At 35.3% G+C, this 27,808-nt stretch overlaps 2 protein-coding genes across 5 annotated transcripts; one reads left to right on the top strand and one right to left on the bottom strand.

Annotated features, from left to right (window-relative positions):
• Positions 1-6,011, top strand: LOC129940599 (N-acetylneuraminate lyase-like). Of its 4 annotated transcripts, none has more exons than XM_056048985.1 (5): positions 1-103; positions 3,093-3,225; positions 3,290-3,366; positions 3,522-3,836; positions 5,504-6,011. In XM_056048985.1, the coding sequence occupies exons 2-5, from the start codon at positions 3,149-3,151 to the stop codon at positions 5,902-5,904; spliced, it is 870 nt and encodes a 289-aa protein (XP_055904960.1). In that variant the 5' UTR covers positions 1-103; positions 3,093-3,148; the 3' UTR covers positions 5,905-6,011. The 4 variants fall into 4 exon arrangements, with proteins under 4 accessions (XP_055904960.1, XP_055904958.1, XP_055904956.1 ...); XM_056048983.1 differs by lacking the exon at positions 1-103 and adding an exon at positions 116-223; XM_056048981.1 differs by lacking the exon at positions 1-103 and adding an exon at positions 797-815.
• On the bottom strand, positions 5,966-27,307 carry LOC129940598 (importin subunit alpha). Its single transcript, XM_056048980.1, has 6 exons — positions 27,118-27,307; positions 26,907-27,001; positions 26,524-26,837; positions 25,888-26,458; positions 7,062-7,209; positions 5,966-6,632 (listed from the first exon to the last, which is right to left on the bottom strand). The coding sequence occupies exons 2-6, from the start codon at positions 26,958-26,960 to the stop codon at positions 6,160-6,162; spliced, it is 1,560 nt and encodes a 519-aa protein (XP_055904955.1). The 5' UTR covers positions 26,961-27,001; positions 27,118-27,307; the 3' UTR covers positions 5,966-6,159.
• Positions 27,308-27,808: the final 501 nt, after the last annotated feature.

The following is a 27,808-nucleotide window of genomic DNA, read 5'->3' as shown; positions in this document are numbered from 1 at the left end:
TGAGCTTGTTGTGCTCTGTTAAGCTCTCACGAATATAGATCGTAGAAGATGACGAAGAGACGTTAGTGCTTTTGAAAGCAAGGTTTATATCGTTTAAGCAAAGGTGTTTATTGTTTGTTTTTCGGTAATTCGCCAACGAAGTGAGCACAAAATTTTTATCGAATGGTGTGTTGAATTTAATTATAATCGCGGAGTTTTTTGTGTTCGGTTTTGGGCGAGTGCGGTAAATATTATTGAGTGTTGGTGGTTTAATGTTAATTGTTGTACAAATTAGATTGATAATAGATTTGAGATTTTCGTTAGGTTAACACGGGATACCAAAAATAAAGGCGTCCCTAGCGATAATTCGGTTTTCATACACGTTCAAGGAGCTTTTAAGCTTGGCAATTTCGTCAGCGGTGTGATCAAAGTTATTGTTTATATTATTGTAGAGTTTTCAATTGAACAAGATCTAGTGCTCGTACATTCGGTGGTAACTTTAGCTAGTGATATTTTGATATTACAAATTTCGGTGTTTAGAGAGTCGATATCTGATTTAATTTCGGTTTTGGCGGTTTCTAATATCACAACACGATTATTTATTTACTGGACACTAGTTTTCATTTGATTAATTTCACGGCCGAGTTCTTCAGTTATTTTTATTTTTCTGACTCTTAGAGTTTTTTTGACAGAAGTGAAACAATAAACTCGCTTTGTTGACGAAGTTTTTCATCCATCCATGTCTTATCCATGATTTTTATTGATGTCGGAGTGTTTTACGAGATGATAAGCTTTTGGGCGAATTTATGGGTGTTTAGATGGGTTTGAAGGCATGGGTAAGTATTAGATAAACGTTAATGTATTGGACTTTAATAAGTTTGAGAGCAGAGTCAAGAGAATTACTTAAAGATTCGTTAAATAATTTGCACAAAGGAAGCAAAAGAATATTTTTCCACTTTTATTACACATTTATTTAGGCAAATATTATTTAAAATGTAAGCACTTTTGCTCAAAAAGAACTTTAAACAAACACTAAAATTATAATAATAATAAACTTTATACAAACAGCAAAATCAGCTTATGCACAAGAAGACACAAAAACTAGCGAGGTTGAATGCGTTTATCGATCAGAAAAAAAAATATGTTTAAGCTTTTTTTAAAGAAAAGTCTGGGATTCCGGGAATAATTGGACGTGTAAAAAAAGATTAACAACATCGTTAGTACAGTAGGAATAGCTTGAATAAAGGCCGAGGAAGGAAAGTCAATGAAATTTTACTTTAAACTTGGCATTAAACCCTACCGTTTGCAAACTCCTTTACCGTTCTAATCAGTTCCACCAAGGAATTCAGGTTATTTGAAACGGATTTCCAATTGTTTTTTGTTTCTCCTGTTTGGGACGCCTCTCCTAAAATTTGTTGCCAATGAAGGATTTAATCCCATTAATTCTGTGAACCTATTCATTTCACCTGGGGCCCTACTCTGTAATGCGTTTCGAAAGCCAATCCAATTCGAATCTGATATTTGATTCGTTTACGAATTCGTACTCTGTTAAATGTTCTAATCAAATAAAATATAGTACTTTTTCGATTTATCCTATAGATCTACCGAGTCTCGAAGTATTTCTGATGAGATTAGTCAAAGCAAAAATATAAACAAAAAAATTCAAAAGAAATCACAAAGAAGACGACAAAAAATTTAAAATTCAGTCATTGAGAATTATCGTAATGAATTTTTTTTACACTTCACTGCTTTGCAATTGCCACATCTCTCTTTTTAATTCAAACTTAGAAAGTTTAAGCTGATTTTTTTCATAGTCATTTCTTTTTTTGTATTGAAATTTGTCTTTTGCCAAGGTATACTTTTTTCCTTCAACTCATACGAATTCAACCATAATTTCAAATTGCTTTTGTTTGGTATGCACATTTTTCACTGATGATTCCCTGTAATGGAATTTATTTGCTTAAATCTTGAATGAAATTATTAATTCCTTACTAATATTTTATCTATTTCACACAACTTAACACAATTTTCCTTTCCTGTCCTTTAAAAACGACCTTCGAATTGGAATTCGTTATCTCTCTTGGTGTAGAAACAAAATGTTAATGACATTCGAAACCCATTGCCAAGTACGAAAAATCCGAATACGGATTTTTCGTTCCGTAAGTACTAGATTTCTTATCCGCATTAGAAATAGGGAGTACAAAATATTCGTTTTCGAAAATATTTGCTTTCGAAACGTATTACAGAGTAGGGCCCCTGGATTCGTAACTTTCACCCCTTAGTAAAAATAAAATTAATAATACTAAGACAAACAGTAAAACATTAGAAAAACTTGCAATTTTATATAATTTTTCACAAGGAGTTTGAACATTTTCAGTCGACAGAAAGTGGCGTTTTACTCGTCATAACAGGAAAATTAAGCGAAATCTACAATAGCGATGAGATGGACATTTGTCGATCAAAACATTGGATTCCACTAATTGATAAATGTCGAGTATCGTTACGCTGCTATAACCCATTCGGAATACCAAATTTCATTCAAATAAAACGCCTACTACAATAAGGGTTAAATATGCTGATGTTACCTCAATATTCCCTAACTTTTGGAGACTTCGTCTACACGCATTATACATACATAACCTTAGCCTATGGAATAATCTTTTCTTGCTTATCAATTGTTATTTTTATCAACAAAAACAAAATGTAGCCGGTAAGCAGCTTGTTTTGATTAAAAAAACATATGATATGGCTTTTAGTTAGTATAGATTCAGCTGCTCCTCCTAGCGTACATGCACGTACACAAAATTGTTTATTAGTTTAAACAACCTGTCACTGTGCAGTATTTATATTTGTGCATTTATAGGGAAAGATCTAGAGTTCATTTATTGCAGAATCGTTGCTGTCTTATCATCTCATTAGAGATTGTACTAATCGAACTTATACCAACGTAGGTACTTTGTTTATTTAATTTTTGTTTGTATAATTTTGAAGTCCACCTTTATCTCCGAAAAATAAGTACAGCAGGTGAAATAAAGATTTCGAGATAAAACACATACCTATAAAATAGATTGGAACTGTTATTTATTCTTTCAATCAAATCAACTCTGTTGCAGATACAACATCAAAGCTCTTTCTCTCATCCAGAATCCAAAATCCACAACACACAGCGATGTCGACGACAAAAAAAGTTACCCTTGAATTTAAAGGCCTTATGGCTCCGGTATTTACATCGTTTAACGATGACAAGTGAGTGGAAACCGATAAGAATAAGAAGTTAGTGTTTATCCATTTTATATTCTCGATTTAATAGAAAACGAAGCATTCAAGTGGACAATATCGATGTATACGCAAGATTCCTCAAAAATAAAGGCGTCCATGGAGTTCTTGGTTAGTATGAAGAGTATATACGAGTATTTAATGATGACGACGACGACGACACAACCACCACCACCAACCTTCGTCGTCGTTCAAAGATTGTATATCTACAAATTCTGTAATAACTTTCTCATTTTTTGTTTGTTTATTTAATGTTTCAATCGCAGTGAATGGAACAACAGGAGAAGGTCCCGTTTTAAACTTGGCCGAAAGGAAACTAGTTACCGAGAAATGGTGGGAAGCGTCAAAGAAGCATGATTTAACTTTAATGGTGCAAATAGGCGGTGCTCCCCTTCCGGATGTTATAGAAATGGCTATTCATGCTGAATCACTTGGTGTCCATGCTATTTTGTGTTTACCAGAATTGTACTTTAAGCCAAAGAACGTTGAAAGTCTGGTTGAATACTTTAAATTGATAGGGAAATATTGTCCAAACACACCTTTGCTGTACTATCATATACCCATGTTCGTTGGACTGAATTGTAAGTATTGAAGGTAGGTTTGTGTAACCAACAATAATTCCCTTCTTAAACCTAACTATTTGTACTTATGAGAATTTTTTGATATCAGTTGGATAAATGTAAATCAATTGAGGAAAAATGTGCCCCTCGACGATATCCCGCTTATTTGTATGTAGTGACCGTAATAATAAGTGGATAGACTCTAACAAAGATTAGAGGTTCCATCGTTTTTCTTTTCGCTGCCTCTTGAGAGAAATTGACTTTTAAGCCGTTCGGAATTGGCATACAAACTGTACTTACTCTACATTGTTTCGCAGGAGTTGTTATAAGTCACTAGGCCCTCTACGAGCTGTAGTGCTAACAAATATTTTAAATATAACAATTATTACAAGTTTATAAGTGGCAAAACTTGTTGTATAGACATGTAACCCGTTGTATAAAGTGAGAAGTTTATCAACAAATATTTTTAAGGGATTTTCTGCCCTATGGCGAATTTCATCGTAATCGGAATCTTTTAGGAATAACGAAAAAACTATCACTAAATACGATAGTAGTGAAAAATTTCATTTCAATTCTGTATTTCCGAACGGACTTTGTGTAAGTTTTGTTTAGGATTTGTACGAGTATATAAGATCCAAATTACTATAGAATTCGCTTTTGGGCTGATATTAAATCTTTTATTGAATCTTAAAACTTGAGACGTGACTTACCAGGAAAGATTTCTTCTTCTTCTTAATTTCTACAAAAGGACTTGAAAGAATCTTGATTTTTCTTATATCTTCTTTTGGAAATCTTTTGGGCAACACTTGTTTGTTATTGTATTCCAATTAATATTCTTGAGATTTGAAATGATTGTCGCCTTAATTTTAAATTTCAAAAATATTACCATCATTGTTTTGATTCTAGAAATTAAAATACAAATTTTATTAATTAAGGTTCCTAACTACTTTCTCAACTCACAATGTTCGTAGACATTTTTAAACGGATTTGCAGTCATTCACTATTAAAACAATTAGTTTTTTTTTTATAGGAAAACGCTTTAAGCAGCTGTTCCATCAGAGCAATTTTTTAAAATTGGATTCTGCTTATGATGGAACATTTAACCAAACATGAACATGCATCAAAGAATTGGTCTAATGGAATAAGACACGAATGAAAATCTCTATGAATCTTGTGGTGTGTAGACAAAACTCTGGGCTCAGATTCTATAAAAACCGAAACAATTACTAGCTTTTCAAAAACAAAAAATGCTTAAACGTGTGCGAACGAATTTGTTCGTCTTTTGAGTTACTACATACATGAAGCAAATCTTTAAAACAAGCGTAAACGTTTCTTTTCGTTTTTTTGTTCCTTACAGAATGTGACCCCTGCTCTTTCTTAACTGCTTTAGTAACAAACCAAATCTTACCCAAAAAATATTTTCCAACTTAAATTCAGCTATTCAGCATTTGAATGACACCACAACAAATTCGATGTTAAAGAAATTTTTGTTTCAATTTTCTTTGGTTACTCTGATAAAATTGAAATGTGACAATGGGACGTTGAATTTGTAAAGTTTTAGCTAACTTGTATCCACCCAATAGCTTCAGTTTAGAATCTCCGTACACAAGACGCACTATATACGATAGATTGACATTATTTGAAAAATGTTGTTTTGGTTAACCATCAATTTTTGTTCTTTATTTCAGTACATATGCCAACTTTTTGTGATCTCGCCGAAGCTCAAATTCCCAATTTTGTTGGCATCAAATACACATCAAACGATTTAGATTTAGGAACTGCCTGTCTTAAGCCCGGACGAAACATTTTCCTCGGAGCCGACACCCTTTTGATAGCTGGCCTAGTTCTTGGTTTCGATTCAGCAATTATGACTACGCTGAATATTTGTCCTGAGTTTTCGATCAACATCATGAAGTGCATGGAAAATAACCAAATTCAAGAAGCTCAACAATCTCAAAAGGCCTTGACTGGTCGCGTTAATCAAATTCTTGCCCAAGGAAACGGCGAATGGGTGCCATCAATGAAGAAGGCATTCAACAATCTCAAATCAGGAGTTTCAGCAGGTCCAGTTCGAGAGTTTCATGTATAATTTCTTGTTATTTGTTTGCTGAATAAATTAATAAAACAAAAATAAAAAAACAACAACTAAATATTGGAATATATGATAACATGATTTATGAATATATGCATGTGGTACTGGTTTTGTTTTTTTGTATCAAATAAATGAAATATTAAAAAGTAAACAATTGTACACAATCGAAACAAAATAAAAATGAATTATAAAAATATAGTTTGGAGAAAAATGTAAGTAACAAAACGATGTGGGGTAACGAGGGATGTAAAATTAAAAATTAAATCCTCCCTCAGGCGCGTTTGCTTGTGATGACGAATTAAAATCGAGTGCACCATTCAACTCTTTCGGAGCCAATTCCGACTCATTGTCATTTCCGTTGCTAAAGTACGAATCCACAATGGCATAGGCCTTCTTGTAGACTTCTTCGTTTTCGTGTGTTTGCAAACTCTCCAGTTTATCCAATCCGCCCATTTGTTCTATCGTCAAACAAAGACTCTCAGTGCCACCGAGTTTCTCGGCCAATGCAAACAAATTCGTTAGCCCGGACAAAACAACTTTGATAGTTCGGGCGTCTTTAGCTTCCAATAGATCACAGTACGGCTTCAGAACTTGATATTTTTCAATGAGATCGATAATTTGTTCAGGAGTGCCACTGGTTGTGGTGTTCGTTACCGCCCAGGCAGCTTCTTTCTGCGACTTAAAATCACCCTTTTCCATGACCTTGCGAATGTGCACGAAAATATCTGTAAAATGAATACACAAAAATAAATATTCTCTTATTATCTGATGGTTTGAGAAATGGAAGAACTATACAATTCTAATGAAAAACTATTTTTACAAAATAAAGCAATATATTGTTTAACATTCAGAAATAAGCAGTGGTAATGCCTTGCACAAGATGCGATGCAAAGGGTAGATGGAAAATAAAGCTGATTTAAAGCGTATCGAGTACGTGAATTGAATCATGGCATCGACATAAATAAGACAATACCAGAGAAGAGTTGGTTATTTTCTTTACTTACAGATGAAAACGCTTTGTTCTTTGTTTTGTTCGATAAGAACTTTGAATTTTTTTTTCTGAAGAAAGAGCTTGTTGTGTGAAATGGTATTTCAATATTTCACTTAAATTGTTTTTCTAAAATTGTATTTTATATATAAAATTGTGCACTTACCTGCATCGATAACAGCTTGAATTTGTTTTTGACTTCCAGCAGTTATGTTACTAACAGTCCATGCTGCTTCCTTTACAATGTTATGTTTAGAGTGCTGCAGAAGTAATCCTAATTTTGGAAGGCCACCAGCGGCGATTACGGCGTCAGTCTATAAACAAAAAGGACATATTAATTTTATTCGATTGATTATTTCTTTTTCTTTTTTTTTAATTAAGTAAAGTTAAAACGCCATGAAAAAGCTTATATTAACGGCTTATATAGTGCCAAATATTTAAATTTAGAATGTTATACAAACACAAACAAATGTTTCCTGAAGTACCAACAAGCATCGGTACCACCCTCGCAAACGATTTAAGGACAGCGAACTTCGGATATGCACGTGGAATGTATGTAAGTCCCTTAAAAGACGAAGTGCAGACGAACAATTAGCCGAGGCCCTTCACTGATATATAGCCATTCAGGAAATGCGATGGGATGGGCCGGGAGAAAGGAGGGTGAAAAACTGCGACTTAGTGACTATGGTGACTGCTACCGAGAATACTAACAACTCCTATTTGGATGGGGTTTTGTCTTTGGAACCAGAGTTAGTCAGTACTATGAGCTACAGCTGCATCAACGAGCGCATCAAACCTACATACATTTGAAAACTACAGATGCTACTGCAAGATACTTTATGGAGTGTGGGATGAGAGTACAATAGCGTACAAAAAAAGTTACTTGAAGCCTGGGATCGCACCTTGAAGGATTCGCGAGAAAGTCACACATTCCATTGTTGTAGACGAATTCCATTTTATGGCCAGTGGGAAATATTTATCCTGGTAAAGAATTTTACATTCGTTTAGTGCTGCTAAAGAGAGAATAAACTGATGAGCATTCCTAGAAGTTTCGGTATAACGATTGAATTGAGGGGAGGGATATAACTGGCTATTTCACTACAGCATTGTTTATAAAAATAACGATGCAACAATGACAGCTGAGGGTACTGTCATCGCCAAAATAATTTAATAAAAATAAAAAAGAGCGTTTAAACCCGTCCAATATTAATTGAATCGAACGTTCCGAAAAGTAATTTTTTAACCCAATGAAGAAGGGATCTATAAGATCACCAGTGGACCTATTGCTACGAAAGCCATACTGCTGGTCATTAAGAAGTTTTGTTCTTCAAGATATTTGCTATTGAACGATAGTTACAGGGGGGATAGGCTGGATAAATGCTGTTTTCCATCCACTCGGAAAGAGATATGTAAAAGTCAGATGGAAAAACTTACTTAGTGGTTTTGGCAGCGTTAAAAATCACCTTTTCAGAATAGCGGGGATACTATCCGAGCCAGCGGATTTGTGATCTTAAAGTACTCTAGCAAGTGAACATCGAATTAACAGTAAACTGTTCTGCAAGCAAATTAGCTTTATCAATCGATGTTACAAGAGGAGTGTGTTACGCACATTTGTATTTGGTGCCGTAATTTCTGTTCACGCAAAAATGTTATGTGTCAAATGTGTTCGTTTTAGGTCTTTCTATCTTGTTTGGACTTATTTCGGTTTTCCTCAGTGGTGTTAGCTTTGTGATTTCGAAAACTTAAAGTTTTGATCCTAATGGCCTAATTGAGGTTAATGTCAAAACAAGAATTCTTTGGGTTCATTGGATTTTAAACTATTTGGGATAAAATGTCTTATTCCAAAAAGAATTGAGTATGTAATCATATCTGCGCTGGAGTCCAAGTCACTTTCGAGGAAGCAGTGATCAGTTAGTCTTTGAAGAAGTCATTGAGACCGTCCCAGTTGGCTTTCTCTTATTTCCAAACACAATTCTTTGCCTACAAATCAATTGGCACTGAACGATGTAGTTAATTACCCTACAAAATTTGTAAATTCTTTACGAGGACTGACATCACATTACTTAACGCTTAAAAAAGGAGCGCTTATATTAATAACTCGAAATATTAACAAACCGGGAATTTATAATGGTACCAGACTTTTTAAAAAGTTAATACAAAAATAAAATCTGATTCAATTTACTATTTTGTATGGTAAAATCAAGGTCGAAGATATTTTAATCTCTAGATTCTCAATAATTCCGCCAGAAAAAGTTCTAGTTTTCGATTCGCCTTTTTTAACATACAGTACTGTGCAAAACATTTGCAAATAGAACCTCCAACATTTTTCATTAAAAAAAATATTTAGAAAATCAAACAGCAAAATTCTTTCTTTAGTTTTCTAAACTTTTTTGATATTACGTTTAAATTGTTGGAAAAAAATTAACAATCTTCACTTAAACAAATAATAAATAACTAAATAATTGAATGGTTGGTAAAATTGCTGTGCAAAACATTTGCAACTTAGATCTCACAATTAAATTTCAAACTATTTTCCTACTTCAAGGCAAGGAAATGTTAATATTTAATTGCGTACCATTTTCTTTTTAAAGGCCGTTTATATTCTGGGCATCGAAGCTATAAGGTTATTAATAACCGAGTTTGGAATGTCATTCCACAGCCTCTGAATTCCAGCGAATAGGTCACTTTTGTGCCTAAAAATGTTGATCCCAATACTTCTCTTAACAATTTCCCACAGGCTCTCTATTGGGTGTAGGTCTGGGGATTGAGCTAGCCATGTAAAACCTCAGTCTTTTTTTCTGTAAACCTCTTTGTGCCCAACTTCGACTTGTGTTTGGGATCATTGGCGTATTTTAATGTCCGTTTCCCAATGGGCATAAGGCAACATGGTGTTACAAAGGATGTCTACATAGTCTTCAGACTTCATTATGCCCTCTACTTATCGAATAGGCCAGAGAAGCAGCCCAATACCAAAATTGAACCACTTCCATGTTTGGCCCTCCCTTTAGTGTATTTTGGATTTAGCTTCTCACCTCTTGGCCTCCTGAAATGTTGTTTTCCACCCGATCCCTGCATATTGAACTTTGATTCGTTAGAAAACAAGACCGTTTCCCATTTTTGGGACTCCAATTGAGATGAGTTTTTGCAAAAGCCAAACGAGCTTTCAACTTTTTTTTTAAATAAATGGCTCTTTTGCGATCTGAAAACCATTAAATCCGGTCTACAGTGCCTGGCGTTTGAGAGTTGATGGGTCAATGTGTAACCTAAGTTCAAATTTTGCTTCCCTGGATGATGCCGTGGGAAGAAATTTGTTATTTATCAATCATCTTTTGTTGGTGTTATGCCACCTTTCCACTTTTGATGATTCTACAAATAGTTGATTCGTAAATGGAATATCTCAAAATCACTCAAAATTCTGGATTTTATATCTGATGAATATTTAAATATTTAATAAGAATTTATCGTAAAAACCCGTTTTATCGATCAAGTCCCGGATAAAATTACCAACTTCAAAATAAAACAGTTTAACCGTTATCAAAATGATATGAAAAAAGAAATGACGACTAGTTCCAAATGTTTTGCACAGCTAAAATCATTATTGTTTTTGTAAAAGCAGTGCAAACTAAAAGACTGCGATATCTACTACGGCGACTGCTACCGAGAACAAAGACAGCGTCTATTTGGGTGTGGATTTGTTGTTGGAACTAGGCTCAGGCAAAAAGTCTTAAGTTTCAACAGTGTGAGCGAGCGCATCACGACAATCCGCATCAAGGCTAAATTCGCCAACATAAGCCTAATATGCGCGCATGCCCCAACAGAGGAGAAAGATGAAGACACCAAAGACATATTCTTCGAGCTCTTAGACAAGACATATGAGCAGTGCCCTGGCTATGACATTAAAATTGTCTTAGGAGATTTTAATGCCAAGCTAGGAAGAGAAGACATCTTTGGTGGCATAATCGGGAGATACAGCCTGCACGACACCACCTCCGACAACGGATTCAGGCTGGTCGATTTCGCTGCGGGGCGAGACGTTCTGGTAGCTAGTACGCAGTTCACGCATCTCAATATCCACAAGGGGACATGGAAATCTCCTGATCAATCAACCGTCAACCAGATTGACCACATTGCGATCGACGCACGACACTTCTCCAGTATCCAGGATATCCGAACATTCCGAGAGGCCAACATTGACTCGGACCACTACCTCGTTGTAGCCAAGGTACGGCTACGGATATCCCGATCCAAGCCAAAACAAGGAAGTACTGTGAGAAGATTCGACGTTAGACGGCTACAATCGCAAGAGACTGCCATGTCCTTTTCCGATCGAGTCTCTAATAACCTCCTAAGGAGTCCTATGCTTCCTGCATTAAGCATTGAAAACCAGTGGCAACATTGCCTTGCAGCCATCAGAGATGCCGCCTCTGAAGTGCTAGGTTTCACACGGCCACCACAGCGAAACCCCTGGTTTGACGACGAATGCCGGCAAGCTCACGCAGCGAAACAAGAGGCATACAAAACGGCGCTGCACAAAAGGACGAGAGCTGCTCGCGAACTCTACGAGCAGAAGAGGAGAGAGGAACACCGGCTTCTTAGACGGAAAAAAAGAGAGCATGAGAAGCGCGCGATCGAGGAGATAGAGGGATGTCACAACAGGAATGAGGTTCGTAAATTTTACCAAAAGGTAAAAAAAACCTCCCAAGGGTACAAGCCACGAACCGAAGCCTGTAAAGACGATCAAGGGAACATCGTAGCAGAACCACAGTCGATGCTGAGAATATGGAAAGATCACTTCTCCAAATTATATAACGGCGATGACGAACCGAATTCCGCTGTAAGGGAGATAGAACCACTCAACCTCGGCGACGCAGATCAACAATTCCGCCCACCCGACCTTGACGAAGTGAAGATAGCTATATCTAAACTTAAGCCAAACAAAGCTGCTGGAGCTGACGGCATCACCGCCGAACTATTCAAAGCAGCAGGCGATGACTTGGTAGGGAGCATGCACCAACTCATCTGCAAAATTTGGTCGGAAGAAAGCATGCCCGATGAGTGGAATCTCAGCATAGTGTGCCCGATACATAAGAAAGGAGACCCTCTAAACTGCGCCAACTACAGAGGCATCAGTCTCCTTAACATTGCTTATAAGATCCTCTCTGCCGTATTATGTGAACGTCTGAAGCCATTCGTCAACAACCTGATTGGTCCTTATCAGTGTGGCTTCAGACCAGGAAAGTCCACTATCGACCAAATATTCACACTACGGCAGATCTTGGAAAAAACCCAGGAGCTTCAAATCGATACCCACCATCTTTTTATCGATTTCAAAGCCGCGTATGACAGCATCTATAGGGAAGAGCTCTACCGAGCAATGTCTAGTTTTGGCATCCCTGTCAAACTTATCCGTTTGTGCAGAATGACGATGGAGAATGCACGCTGCTCTATCAAGGTCGGAAAAGATCTTACCGATGCATTTGATGTCAAAAAAGGTTTTAGACAAGGCGATGCACTGTCATGCGACTTCTTCAACATCGTTCTGGAAAGAATTGTGCAAAACTCAACCGTCAACACTAGAGGCACAATCTTCCAAAGATCCATCCAATTACTCGGATACGCAGATGATATTGACATAATTGGAAGATCAAAGCGTGATGTCAGTGGAGCGTTTTTGAGCATTGCGACGGAAGCGAAGAAGATGGGTTTAGTGGTCAATGAGGGCAAGACCAAGTATATGCTGTCATCAAAAAAGGACACTGAACGACGACGTCTTGGACAAAACGTCACCATGGACAGCTATAACTTTGAGGTAGTTAAGGACTTTGTCTACCTAGGCACCGCTATTAATGCAGACAACGACACCAGCGCTGAAATCAAACGAAGAATAACTCTTGCAAATCGCTGCTTCTTTGGACTTAGAAGGCAATTGAGAAGTAAAGTCCTCTCTCGAGCATGTAAAATCACCATCTATAAGACACTCATCATCCCCGTTCTCATTTATGGCGCTGAGGCCTGGACCCTGTCAAAGAAAGATGAGAGCGTCTTAGGATGCTTCGAGAGAAAAATTCTTCGGGCGATTTTTGGTCCCGTACGCATAGATGGAGAATGGAGGAGAAGATATAACGACGAGCTGTACGGGCTGTACAGCGACACTGACCTAGTTAGCAGAATCAAAGTCCAACGGCTTAGATGGCTAGGTCATGTAGAGCGGATGGACATCAACGCTCCAGCCCGGAAGGTCTTCGAATCCAATCCCGAGGGACGGCGCAGTAGAGGAAGACCGCGACTCAGGTGGCGCACCCAGGTGGGAGAGGACCTCAACCAACTTGGCGTGCGAAACTGGAGACAGCTAGCTAGGGACCGAGCTGGCTGGAGACGCTTGTTGGTTGAGGCCCAGGTCCGCCCCGGACTGTAGCGCCACCTTAAGTAAGTAAGTAAGTAAGTGCATTTGCTTTAAGATTATGAGCAGTTACTTGAAAAATATAAAAACGTCGAAAGTAATAGAAATAATTTGATTGGAACAATTTTTATATAAACGAATGTTGGTTTTTTTGATAGGCGATGATAGTTGCAAAAGTTTTGCACAGTGCTGTAGGTCCAATATTTCTTATTAATGCATTTTGCAAAAGGGTGATAGTTAGCTAGTTTCTAATACAATGACCAATCTTTTTTATATAGACATTTTAAAACTTAATCTTTATTCGTTACTGTACCTTTTCTTGTTTTTGCATTACTCGAATTAAATGTACTTTAATAAGTTATAAATAGAATCCTATGGGTTTCGCATTAATTTAGATTCGACCTTCACTCAAAAACCCAAAAGAGTCTAAGAAAAGTGTAAAAAAACACCTCTTTTTCTGTTTTTGTTTATCTTGGAAAGGTGCAAAAGCATAATACCCTTAAAATAGAATATTTAATTTAAAATGTGAATGAAAAACGGCATGACTGATTTTAAGGTACATTTTTTACTTACTCTTGAATAAAAACCAAAAAATAAAAAACATACAAATTAATTCGTGTTAATTCAAAAGAGAAAGAAAAAGCATAAAAACTTGAGAACTGTGCTTGTATACATTTATTTCAGTATCCGTGCATGCAAGTGGAGATTATAGGAAACTAGATTTTCATTAAAATTTTCATTCATAGAAAATGATAGCCACGAATTTTTACTCGGGAAGGTATTGGGGAAATTCTTGCTGCGTATGTACGTAGTTTTGTTTTCACTAGCACAGCTTTTTTTGAGGAACTGAATAATACTCTAAAGAAGCTCGTCAAGAAAAAATTTGGTCACTTGAAGCTCCTTAAGAATACGGGGAGATTGTGAATTAGTTATTAGTAGACATCTCCGAGATGTCACAAGGAATGTGACGACGGGTTTTTTCTTCGTTTATAATAAAGCTTTATACGGCGATGGACGAACTCGGAATCACTCTGCGTGATGCAGTTGTGCCTGCAATATTAATACCCGGTGTAATATGCAAGCACCAATTGCGTTTTGGTTACTGCGTAGGTTTTGGGTTCAATCCCTGCCTGTAACATCTTAATTTTTTTTCACGAGTATCGCCTTTTGAGAGGAACTGACAAAACCTCCAAGAGTAATTCTTGTCAAGAAAATTTCTTTCTGAAATTAGCCGTTCGAAATCGGTTCCAACCCTGGCACCGTTGGTTGTGCGCACACAGGACGCACACAGGAGTTGTATAAAATAAAGTAACAAAAGGTTATTGACGAGTCTTGGCTACTCAAGAAAAGACCATTAAGCGTTACAGATCCCATTAAGAGGCCCTTCCAGCTGAGAAAAAAAAATAAGCTTGACGGTAGGGCAAAAAAGGTATTGTGAAATCTCCCAAAGCAGGATGTCAAGGATGACCTCCAAGTATTGATTGTGAATGAACTCTCCACTAACAGCAAAGGTCTGCTGACGGTGTGGAACTGCATCGAAAACAAGCTCTCTAAAATAGTTTTTACATATACCGTGTCCAAAAGTGAGGACACCTACCCTATTTTTGAATCTGTATTTTCCATGAACTTCATTAGGAAGGGCTTTGCTAAGATAAGGAAAGACTGGGAGGGCTTGACACTCAAGTTCATCTCAGCTGAGGACAACCGTAACATCATAAGGCTCGCAACTGGTTGCTCCTCCCTCATGGGCATTAAGATCAGTGCCTTTTACCTTCTGCGGATAAGCGCATAAATCAGAGGGGCTGGTTACAAACTGCGTCTTGGCAACAGTAATGTCAAGATAACAATCCTTGTTGTTCAGTCTACACTGAAAATTAAAAACGCGCTAAACGTCGTACAGATTTATTCAAATCACCCCAAGTGGGCTTCGGATAATCTTACAGTGTTCCTTAGAGAAGAAAAAATCGACCATTGACGTCAGCCTTATACAAGAACCATGGGTTGATGGCCTAAGAGCTCGAAGCCTCGCAGAAAGTCAATATGCCCTTTTCTAAAATAATGAAAAATATGGAATTACGATTTAAATTGGTTTCATTGTTACATTTTGCATGCGTTTGAACCAATTTTCGTAGCACTTTTTCCACTCCGATTGAGGTAACTCCAACAAAAATAAATAATTGGGTGCGAAATCAGGACTACATGGCGGATGAGCCGTTAATTCGATGTTTTGGCTGGTCAAAAATTCCTTTGTTTGAGCCGATATGTAAGATCTTGCATTGTCATAATGAAGAATGATTCGCCTCTTCTTCTGCTTTTTCGAATTTCTCCCATGACTTCTGGCAAACAAATGGTCGTATACCATTCACTTGCGTTTCTATAACACAACTGTCGCCACTGGTAATGCCGAAGAAACAGGCAACCATTTAATTCGATATGTTTCTACCGCGAACAAATTTTGTTGGATTTGGCTCATCTTGGAAGACCCATACAGCCGATTGCTGTTTTGTTTCGGGCTCATACATCAAGATCCATGATTCGTCACCTGTGTAGATATTATACACAGCCTTTGATGCACCTTGACCGTATTTTTTCACCTTTTTCTTGCACACAAATCGCACTCAAATGAAACATGTTCTGTAAAAACAAATCACTTGACAGCTTAAAAAAATGGTCTCCAATGATAACAACTTAAGATTATATGCCTATAAAAAACACCCGTTAGTAGATGCATAGTTCGTTTGATTAAAGATTTCCTACAAAGTTTTCATTTATGACTTAGCTTAAAGTTGATTTGCTGCAACACATCGTTATAAGAAATAATTTTCTCTCAAGGACTAATAATTCATAATTCTTTTCATGACTTGAATAAAATTTGCTTCAATTACCAAGAATTGACCAACAATATTTTATTTTTTTAAGTTGTTTAAATATATTTAATAAGGCCCCACCGACTATGAGACCAGAGTTTGAGACTGTTGTTTTAACATTTGGTAGGAATAAATTTTTCAGTGACGAAGTAATATTCTCTTTAGAAATGAGCTAAGGAAATCCGTTTGTAGTGGAAACTCTTGTTCCACAAGCCCTAGGTACTAAAATGTTCAACTTAAAACAAAAAATAAATTATGTATGCAAACTCTAAATCAATTTGTGCTGCCTTGAATAGGTACTATTAATTATATCTTTATTTCGAGTTGAGTGCCCCATTAAAGAGAATTTATAATGACAAATGTTACAGAATAATTAAAATAATCGTAATTTGTTCTGAAAACAACAAAGTTGTGAACCTCTCCTCATCCTCACCGTCACCATTGCCATCAGTCCGTTTGCCCGTCCGTCCATTCAACCCCCATGATGCTCTCTTGCTTCTAAAGAAGCTTATTTAACTTAAACTTTAAAGCTTAACCCAAATTATAAAATAGAAATACAAAATAGACAAGAAGTAACATCAACAAATAATCTAAAAGAAAAACCTTCTAAAATAAAGAAATGCAAATAAAGGCTTATAATAACAGTACACAAATATTAACTAAAAATAACTTTCTCATGAAGGAAATTATGAAACAAAAGTTCATTGCTTGCATAATATTATGTTGAGGCTAACCGTGCGTCAGGTCGGGTTTAGTTTGTCTTAGGTTAGAAGGTTGGGTTTTGGGTCCTGTTGTGTTGGGTTGGGTTGAGTTGAGTTAAATCGGTCGTTTTGGTTTTCTCGTTTGCGTCTTCGTTTTTGTACCTACTCTACTCTGCATTACTACGTCGTTATTGTTGGTAAGGGTGTTGGTGTTTGAGGTCCTTTCTCCTTTTACTATTGCTATATTCTTTTACATCTTCTCAACTGAACTTTGCAGAAAAGTTTAGCCAAACTAAAATATGTAGTTATTTTCATAGGTAGAAAGGTACTTGTAATAGTATATTTGCTTAGGACGCCTCATCAAAACCATAGAATTTATATCAAAAAATAAGTCTCGTTCGTTTGCATAAATTTGTAAGCGGATCCAAAATAAACGACATGGTTCGAATCATGTATTGTGGGCATTTATTTTTTCTTCTGTCTTGTCTTTTTTGGTTATCGTTCGTCCTTGTTGTTGTTCTTCTTGTTGTTTTGTTGTTGTAATAAAGTAAGAGGGATTATGGTAAATATTTGCAGAGGTGCGGGAAATGTTGATTTATATATATAAATATAAAAAAAGAAATCCTTATTTGCCATGAAGATAAAGAAACGAAACGAAAAAGGTTGCCCCCAATTTGTTAATTAAAAAGCAACAGTATAACAGCTAACAGCCCTTTGAAGGAAGAAGCTATATAACAAACATAAAAGCAAAAGAATACATACGTACGTCTCTAGTTAGGTTAGTTAGGAAAGTAGGTATAAGAAGATTAAATGGATTGAGATTCAGTATTTACACAGAACATTTTTTAATTCTCAAAAAAGTTTTTTAAGTTATAACAATAAGCAAAGACAAACAATTACGAAACAAGCCGCTAATCAGTAAAGTTTGAGGAAGATTTAAAATCTCATCCATAATCTTTCTTATAATTTTAATGGCTTCTGTTTGTAAAAGCAGGGTGTTAAAGAATAGTTCAAAGACTGAAAAATGGATGTTTTAAATTTTACTTGGTCCTACCAGGTTTGTTCTTTTACTTCCTGGAAATTGTCAATTTTTCAGGTTTAAATTTCACAAATTGGGTGGAGCAACATTTATGTGTCTATTGTTATATCATGGAGAGAAATACAAATGTATGCCAAATGATAGTCTTTGTTGTAATGGATTTACCGATTTAGGAACATCATAGAATTTAGTTAGTGCCCTCAACATGTTCACATTGTAAACACTTTGCGAGCGTTAGGAAAAGGAAGGATTTAAGAGGATATACCAAAGCACATTGGTCTTAGTTTTAAAATGAGAGGGAAAAACAGTTCGGAAAAGCATTACACATTCTCGATGTGCAGTTGGAAGAAAAAATCTCTATACTTGACAGTACGTTCAAAATTGATCAAGTGTTAACTATTGGACATTCCAGCAATTGCGAATATTACTGCTGAAACTTACTGGGCTATATGAGAATTATATTCAGGTTTTGGACGATTGAAGGTTTTGTGAATTACACATCAAAATTAATGAAAATAGTAATTAATAATTTCCCAGTGCTGTCGAGATCGGAATTTAATAAACATATACGCTATCTTACACTTCCGAAGGACAAGGATGTTAAACCAGAAATTAATATGAATAGTTGGGGGTACTGTCATCAGCGAAACAGTCAAATGAATTAGAAGTTTCACAAAAGAGAAAGTTTATAAATATAAGAAAGATAATAAGAAACAGAGGAACAACAGTACTTAAGCCCTATCACGAATTACATCGTAATCGAAAACTTCTACGAATTCATGATAAACCGTATTATGAATTTTGTTCGTAATGCAAAATTGTATGACATTTTCCATTAGGAACGTATTTGGTAATAGGTTTTTTCCATATTCGTTAAAATTTCCGAATACAATGGAATTCGTGGTAGGTCTGAATATTTTGTGAATTTCAAACTTTAAACCATCCGATACAATTTATTAATTTCCCATAGGAAGTTATTGTAATGGGTCCAATTTGTCGAATTGAAAATTTTGACATTTCTCGACGTTTCAAGGTACCTAGAGTCGAAATAAAAGATTTTTAGAAAAATGTCTGTGTGTGTGTGTGTACGTACTTTCGCGTAGTTTTTTTGGTTGTCCATAGCTCAAGAACCAGAAGAGATTTTTTTTACACTTGCTATTGTACTAGTTTTAAGTTGGAAATGAAAAAATGAATGAATAAATGTTTCTAATTCTTTCTTTTCTTTCAGATATCGACCTCAAATAAATTTTGTTATACTGATAATAAGGCAGAAAGATGCATGAAGCGCTCTCAAGAAAATTGTGTGGATGGTTTATTTTACCACAGCAGTTTAAAAAACATTTGAAAATTTTGGTTAACCCTAAATATCTCATGAACTAATGACGCTAGAGACTTGAATTAAACTTTATATTATATATTGTACCGTGATTCCAAACAAGTATATTTTTGGAAAAAAAATCCAACTAACGGTTTTTTATAAATAAAAAAAAAAACTGACAAAAAAAATTTGTCACCTCGAAAATTTTAAGACTAAAATATGATTTCGTCCCCTACAGTTTTTTTTATAAAAAATAAAAACCTTAAACAACACTAATTAAAGTTGGTAAAAATAGAATTTCGACTCAAATATCTTTTAAAAAACTTGAGATTAAGACTTCAACTTATTTTAACTTATAAGAAATATTGTTTTAAACATTCAGTAAAATTTAGAGAAAATCAAATTGACAGTTTTACAAAAAATAAAAACATAAACAAACAAATTAATAAAACTTAGTAAAAATCGATTTCCGACCCAAATATCTTTTCAAAACAACGAGATATCGTCTTTAAACTACTTTCATCTTTTAAAAAGTATTGTTGTCAATAGAAATGGCGATCTCAAGGCAACCTAGCCCGAGATCCAATTAGCGCTGTAGTGCGCCGTTTTGTTGTCAATACTCAGTACAATTTTGAGAAAAATTTAATTGAGTTTTTTTTTACAAAAAATAAAAACTTAAAAGAAAATTTAACAAAAGTTGGTAAAAACTGAATTTCGATTCAAATATCTTTTAAAAAACTTGCGAATAAGGCGTTAAACTTATTGTAACTCATAAGAAATATTGTTTTCAATATTTAAAAAAAAAATGTTGAGCAAAATCGAATTGACAGTTTTTTTACAAAAAATAAAAACCAACACAAAAAAATAAATAAAAGTTAGTAAAAATTGATTTTTGACTCCAATATCTTTTTAAAAATTTGAGATTATGGTTTCCAACTAATATAAGAAATATTGTTTGCAACATTCGGTAAAATTTTGAGCTCACAATTTGTTGTACAAAAATAAAAACATAAAAAAAGTACTTAAAATTGTTAAAAATTACTATCGACTGAAATATCTTTTCAAAATTTAAAAATATTGGTTTCAAACTTATTTTATTTCGCAGAAAATATAGTGTTCGACATTTATTAGATTTTTTTATAAAAATCCAACAGTTCGTTTTTTTCGTAAAAAAATAAAATCTACAAAAAACAGTACGAATGTTTGGTAAAAACTGATGTTCGGTTCTTGATATCTCTCAAATTAATTTCATTCATCCAAATTGTAAAAATTTAAGAAATGCTACTAAAATTGGTAAACATTTATTTTCGACTAAAAATCTATTTAACAAAACTAGATTTTCAAACTAAACTATTGCTTTATATGAAAAATATTGTTGGTAATTTTAAAATGTTTAAGAATAATTCAACTGTCAACTTTTTCAACCCAACACGAAAACCTACAAATTTTAAGCAAGACAGTGTGGGTCGCATCCTAGCCCTTTTTTAGTTTCAAACGCACGCATTTACGATGAGGTAACTCAGGTCCTCATTTATCAAATGCTTTTAAAAATGCAAAACGATGCACAGACTTGTTAAACTGTTCGGTTAGATAAACCATTAAATAATCTGTGCAACTATTGCTACGAAAAACATATCAATCGACCTTTCATAATAAGTGTCATTGTTACGTAGGTTTTTTTACAAATGGCGAATAATTTGTTTGCATATGCATTGAACATGAATTGAATCTTGAATTTCAATACAATACTGTAGAAATGGCAGCGATTGTTGCTCGCAATGTCCCACTGATGAAAGAAGAACAAAGAACCAATTTTGACCACATCATGCTCGCATTTTAGGCAGGACAAGATGGATTCTTTTTTTGGACGCACCAGGTGGAACTGGCAACATATTCCTAATTTCGCTAATTCTTGCTAAAGTAGGATCAAATAATGGTATCGAATTGTCTGTTGCATCTTTTGATATTGCCGCAACTTTATTCGTTGGAGGCAGAACAGCTCATTCATTATTTAAACTGTCACAAAATATATGGCCACAGTGTAAAATTATCATCTGGGATGAATGGCACACAAACATTTGCTTGAGGAGTTAAACAGGACATTGAAAGATATGCAAAACAATCATTTCAAACAAACACTTCCCGTAATTCCACGTTTCACGTACTCTGATGAATTGATGAGATCAAGGCGTGTTTAAAATCATCGCCACTGTGGCGTTATGTTGAAGGAGTACAACTAAAAGTAAATATGCTTGTTCAAATGCTTCAAGATCCATCCGCTGCAACATTCTCAAAACTTCTGTAAGATATAGACGACGGAAAAGTTACTACAGATGAAACTGCATGCATAAAATTACAGGTCGATTTCTGCAAGATTATTGGTTCACAAGATGCTCTCATTCACCAGATATCTCCCGATTTACACAGACAATATACAAATTATGAGTGGAAAAGAATTAGTTTTAATAAATTTTAAAAAAAATATTGGTGATTTGTTATTTTAATATTTTGTCCTTTGTATACCTACACATAAATGTACTAATGGAAGGCTTGAACTTTATTAACAGGTATCTAATTCGGGCGAAATAGAAATCCATATCAGAGGTTAATTTGCGAGAAATTTAGAACATATTGCATTTCATGCATATTTTCAAGTCTAACTAAATTTAAGAATGAATTTTTAAATGCCATGAAAGGTCAAGTTTCTGTTGAAATTTCAACTTTACTAATCAGATAAATGTTTGAAAAATATTCATAAATAAGTTATATTTAAATAAATTGGGTGGCGCAACAGTCCGTTGAGAACTAGGCCTAGTGACTTACAACTCTCAACCATTGCTGTATGCGAGTGCTATTGTCAGGGATGAAGGGGACCTATAGTTTAAAGCCGAATCCGAATGACTACTTTGAGAAAGCACTTGACAATAATTACTCTTGGAGAATTTATCAATTCCTGGCAAGAGGCAGTACCCGTGAAAAAAAAACTTTAGATGGCATAGACAGGGATCAAACCCAAGACCTCTGGCATGACCATTATTCATTCCAAGAGTACTACTCATAAACAAGTTAGAAAAATTAAAACTGAATAATATAGCAGATATGAAAAAAACAAATTTTACCGATTTTTGCGGTTATGTAAAGGAGGTTTAATAATTGAAGCGCTTAGAAGATGAAGGAGTTAAGTGAATTTTTATATTGCTATAGATTCGTATTCAGCCAAAGATGAAGGTGTTAAATGCATACACTTTAGTAATAATCTGTGCGGATTTGTTAAATGCGTTTAAGTCCTTTTTACACAAAAACAATGATATCTGACTTATTAATTTGTGAATAAAGGTGTTATGTGCGCACTTAACCCCTTCATCCAAAATTTAAAAAAAATTCTTAAAAAACTATGATTACACTGTAGTTTGCGATAATATCGGTAGCGAAGATGACTTAAACATGATGGCTCTATATTTTGTATAGTTGTACGCACAATTTGAAACCGTTATTTTTCACACAAATGACACATCTACTATTGCATTAGTGAATTCATAACGGAAATTTTCCTGCACTTACTATGATGATGTACATAATTCTGAATATTTTTTGATAAGTAAAATTAATAGATTACTATTAAATTCTTGTAGAAAATAGAGCTAATTTTAATTCATTGTAGTGCCATTAAATCTTTGGAATCTAATCGAAAAACCTATTTCATCTACTGAAACAAGTTACACGGTCTTTATTTAAATTTATTAAACTAAATCACAAAATCATAAGTGAATTTAATTGGCTTTTACTTAACGTGCAACGTATTCGTTTAAAATGTTGCAGAATGAAAAGAAGCTTTATAGGGTATTTAAAGCGAATCAAGAAGTTACAAGTAAGAAAAACTTATTCTCAGTTGTTTGTTATTAAAAACATACCTGTACCCAATAGTTTTAACGGAAAGTGCTGAAGAAAATTCGTGAATACTCAAATACCACTCATAAGAATAAATGTCAAAGTAAGATAAAAAAACATATGTACATGTTTACAGTTCCTAGGTGTAGGTACTTAAATTTTAATACACAGGTTATGAAACTGATGCTTATGATGACCTTTCAGTGACATCAAACCCTGCTCTTCAAGCTCCCACAAATCTTAATAGTAGTAGAAGACAACGATGAGTACATTTCCTATTAAGAAACAGAAACTAGCAGTAGCAATGATACGGATTTTAGGGAAAATGAGACTACGTTTGAGCCAGAAGTAGAACTTGAAGAAGCAATAGTATCTGATGTTCTTCCAAAATCTCCAAAAAAGCAAAGAAAAAACCGAAAGACCATATTTAATGGAAAAAAACAAAGGCTGCCTTATTAAGGCACAAGGTAAGCAATATTTTTGTTCAAAAAGGTGTAGTTATAAAGGAAAAAAGTGTCAATGATGGAAACTTTTGTGAAACTAGCAAAAACTGTCGCAATCATTGTTCACAAAATATCGATTCGAGTGCAAGAGTAGAAATGCTTTCTGGGTTTTATAAGTTAGATGTTAACCCGAAAAATGCAGTGTTGTTTAGGACCATTCAAAGGAAATCTCCAAATGGGCAACCTTAAGCAGAAGAAATGTAACCTACGAATATCACATTTATATTGCTGGAAAATCAGTTCGGGTGTGTCAGTTTGCTTTTTGTTCTCTTTTCCAAATAGGTTTAAGAAAATTGAGAATAATACCGCAAAAGCTCAGATCTGGACAGCCAGTTCCCTCAAATTTTAGGAAAGTGAGGGCCTACATATGCGAACATATAGGGGAGTTTTCTTCGGAAGAGTCGCATTATTCCAGAAATAAAAACCCATTTAAAAAATATCTCTCTCCACTTCTGGGTGTGTCCAAAATGCACACTCTATATATTGAAAAATGTGACCTTAATAACAAAGAACATTATTTTTTTTGTAAAGGGAACATTTTACAGAAATATTTTTGTCTCGAACCTCAATCTTTCTTTTCGGCAGCCTCATATTGATACATGCAGCACTTGTAATGATGGAAACAACACTGCAAAGCATCGATTAATCTACAAGGAAAAAGCACTTAATGAGAAGAATGTTGTGTATTTTCATTTAACTGTTGACTTGCAACATACAATACCCTTGCAGAGACTCACAACATCGAAGGCATTTTGTTTGAGGCAGATGTGGTTCTACAACTTAGAAGTTCATTCTTTAACGTCAAACGGGGAAAAACCCTATATGTATGAATGGACGGAAGACGTGGGCGATAGAGGAAGTACGGAAGTGGCTAGCTCCCTATGGACGTTTGTTCAAAAACAAAAATTTTAACATCATCTGCATGTATCAAGCCTTGATTAAATTGGGTGGCGCAACAGTCCGTTGTGAACCAGGGTCTAGTGACTTACAACTCTCAACCATTCCTTTGTCCGAGTACTGTTGTCAGGAATGGAAGGGACCTACAATTTTTTAGGCCGAATCCGAACGGCTAATTTGAGAAAGCACTTTTTCATGACAAGAATTACTCTTGAAGGGTTTGTCAATTCCTCGCAAGAGGCAGTACCCGCGAAAATTGACAGTCCAACGCACTAACCGTCATGCCACGGGTACTACACATGTTTTTAGATAGCGACAGAGACAAAAGGTTGCTATTAAAATCCAAAATCATTTTCGTTCATTGAGTGATCTTCAATATAAATGCACAAAACAACTATTTGCGATGAATAAAAACATAATACCTACACTAAACTTCCCTGAGTCTTATGGACTTTAGATTATGCATACAATATTTTCACAAGAAAACTTGTAGACTATAAACTTTAAATGCTGTTAACTCAAATGTTTGAAAATGACGCTAAAGTCCTTCATCTTCTTTCTTTTTGAAATTAGCCTTTTTTTAAAAACTTACTTTGCTAAATGGGTGAAAATAGCCCAAATAGTTCAAAATGCTTGCTTCATTTGTTATCAATTTTATAAAAGAATTCCACTCTTATTATTTTGGCCACCCACTCTCTTCATTGCATTGACCTAAAAGCTTTTTTGTATTAAACTTAAACATCTCCACTTAAATTAGAATATAAAAAAAAAAACACAAAACCCATTTCTATGGCCAAGTTGTAAATGATTGTGCCACATTTTTGTTAAAACAAGACATGTACAAAGTTAAAATATATAGAAAATAGTTTCTTAATAGCAAAACACTACGTGATAGACATTTACGATGCAATTGAACAGTTCTATGATGTTTCCTTCAAACGATAGAACGATTTGTACAATATTTTGTTCAAATGAAAGACAGCACATTGCAAATATGGTTTCCAAGTATATTTTCGAACGAACACTTCTTGCGAGAGGCCCAACTGACCATTTTATAATGGTCAAGTTTCTTCTTCTCTTATGGCAAAAGTTTTATTGAACATTGAACGAGAACAAGAAAGTTTTTGTGGGCAGTTAAAACATAAATAGGCATTTCAAATCATGCAACATAGAAAAGCTTTAAAATAAACCTTTCCTCCCCTTTTCGAGTGGACAGTACATCTTCTTCTTCTTTTAATACACACCAAAGTTGATTTTTGGTATCAAAACTTCACAGGCAACCACCAATACCAATAAATTTGTCGTATAAAGTTTTTCTTACTCATTTTTCATCCCTATTTTAAATAGTTGAAAATACAAAGTTGTCTTCATGAACTCACCTGTTGATCTGTGCCTGTGACAATGTTGCCCACACTGCGCAATGCCGGCACAATGATACTCGGTTCGTCGGTAGCCAGCAGATTCACCAGCCGCGGCACGACTCCAGTATCCACAACAGCCTGGATCTTAACATTGTCATCGTCTGTGACATAGGACAAGGCCCAACATGCGTCGGCAAGTACTTGAACATCATTGCCGCACAGCAATTGCGATAGAACTGGCAGCAAACGTTTAATCTCTTCGAATGGTGGCGATGGATTCTTATTCCGACACAAATTCGACATTAACCAGACGATGTTCCGCAGGAACGACAACGGCGTGTTTTCGTTGATTAGCTGCAGGATGCCATCCACTACTCTGTGACTGAGAACGATGTCGCGGGTCTTAGCGCCGTCACCGGCAATGTTACCCAGCGCCCAGACAGACTGCTCCGCCACCGATATCATCTTCGACTGCAACAAGGCAATGAAATGAGGTACAGCATCGGCATCGATGACACATCGAGTCTGCTCCGATGAACCCGAAGCGATGTTGGTCAATGCCCATGCGGCTTCGAATTGCAAAAGTGCGCTATGACGATGAAAACATGACATCAACAATTTTCCAACAGAACAACACCTCACGTGTGAACTTACTTATCGGATCTTTGCAAGAATCGTACACAAATTGGAACAATTCCATGTCCAATCATCATGTCAATGGGGGGATTACGTTCTCGGCTGAGCATCTTACGGGCGGCCTGAGTACCGGCAAATTGGCGGTCTGGATCGGGGCTGTTCATCGCCGACACAATCTCGTCCACAGACATTTGAACCGGCGACTGGCCATTGACTTCCTTCAGGGGCGACACTACATCGTCCTCGTTGATGTTGCGTCTCTTGAACAGTTGATCCTCTTTCTTGGATTTGCGCAGTTCAATGGTGACCTCGTGTCTCCTCATCCGCATTTCCTATTTTATTCATTTAACATTAGTTCCTCTCTAAAAACAATCGAATCGAAAAAATGTGTTTCAACCCACCTGACTGTTGATGGAGTTATTTTTGTAGGCATTTTGGCGACTTGTGGGCTCCATTTTGTCTTAGAATGGTTGTTCTCGAAAATCCTCTTGGATAACTGTTGACACAAAGGATTTGCTCATTTGCATTTCAAGTGTTCGAACAATAGGAGTGAGGAAAGAAAGAGGAAGACTGCACGACCAATTATTCGCAGTGCAGTGGAAAGATACTCACCTTTTCGGGATATTAAAATTCGATCAAGTTTAAAATACAAAATAAATATAATGAAATAAAATTAAAAATATAGAAATTATACAAAATAGTAAAACAACAATTCTCGGGTGCGTGCGACAACAAAGTTTTGGCGAGAATGGCGGAAAGAATTTGGTTTTGGCGAAGACGATTGCCGTTTGAGAAAATTAAAATTTAAAATTCCCGTTGCGATAAAAAAGTGGAGTTGTCTTTTGTCTCAAGTGTAGTGCTTTTTCGTGTTGGTCGTACTGGAATGTTGTGTTTATCTCTTTCTATTTTTCGCTGAAAGTCTTTTGTCGGTTATGAAGTGCGGAATGATCGTAACGAGATTGTTTTGATATGTAGATGGCAGTGAAAAATGATCGTTAAATATTTAAAATTAATTTAAATATATGTAGAAAGTTTTGTATTTTCCTCAACTAATTCTGAAAACATCAACATCAATATTAATTGGTAAGTTTTTTTTTTATATTTGAATATGTTTTTGTTTTGGAACTAAATTCTGTTTATCTATTTGAAAGATGAAGTGAGTAAAATTTGTCATGTTATTCGTTAATTGATAAAACAGAAGGTTATCCATTTTGGGGTTTCAAAAGTAAACGTAAATATGTAAAACATATGTATACAATATTTCTTTTTTATTATAAAATTGGAATTTCGTGAACTTCGAAAC

This window comes from Eupeodes corollae, chromosome 1 (assembly GCF_945859685.1).
Source record: "Eupeodes corollae chromosome 1, idEupCoro1.1, whole genome shotgun sequence".
Lineage (NCBI taxonomy): Eukaryota > Metazoa > Arthropoda > Insecta > Diptera > Syrphidae > Eupeodes > Eupeodes corollae.
Note: the sequence above shows the minus strand (reverse complement) of the source record. Positions and strands in the feature narration are given on the sequence as shown.

Coding starts and splice junctions, on each gene's coding strand:
- LOC129940599 (XM_056048981.1), top strand. Junction 3,226..3,289: donor ACATCGTTTAACGATGACAA/GTGAGTGGAAAC, acceptor TCGATTTAATAG/AAAACGAAGCATTCAAGTGG. Junction 3,367..3,521: donor AGGCGTCCATGGAGTTCTTG/GTTAGTATGAAG, acceptor TTTCAATCGCAG/TGAATGGAACAACAGGAGAA.
- LOC129940598 (XM_056048980.1), bottom strand. CDS start 26,960: ATGGAGCCCACAAGTCGCCAAAATGCCTACAAAAATAACTCCATCAAC. Junction 26,459..26,523: donor TTCTTGCAAAGATCCGATAA/GTAAGTTCACAC, acceptor TCATCGTCATAG/CGCACTTTTGCAATTCGAAG. Junction 6,633..7,061: donor TCAAGCTGTTATCGATGCAG/GTAAGTGCACAA, acceptor TTCATTTTACAG/ATATTTTCGTGCACATTCGC.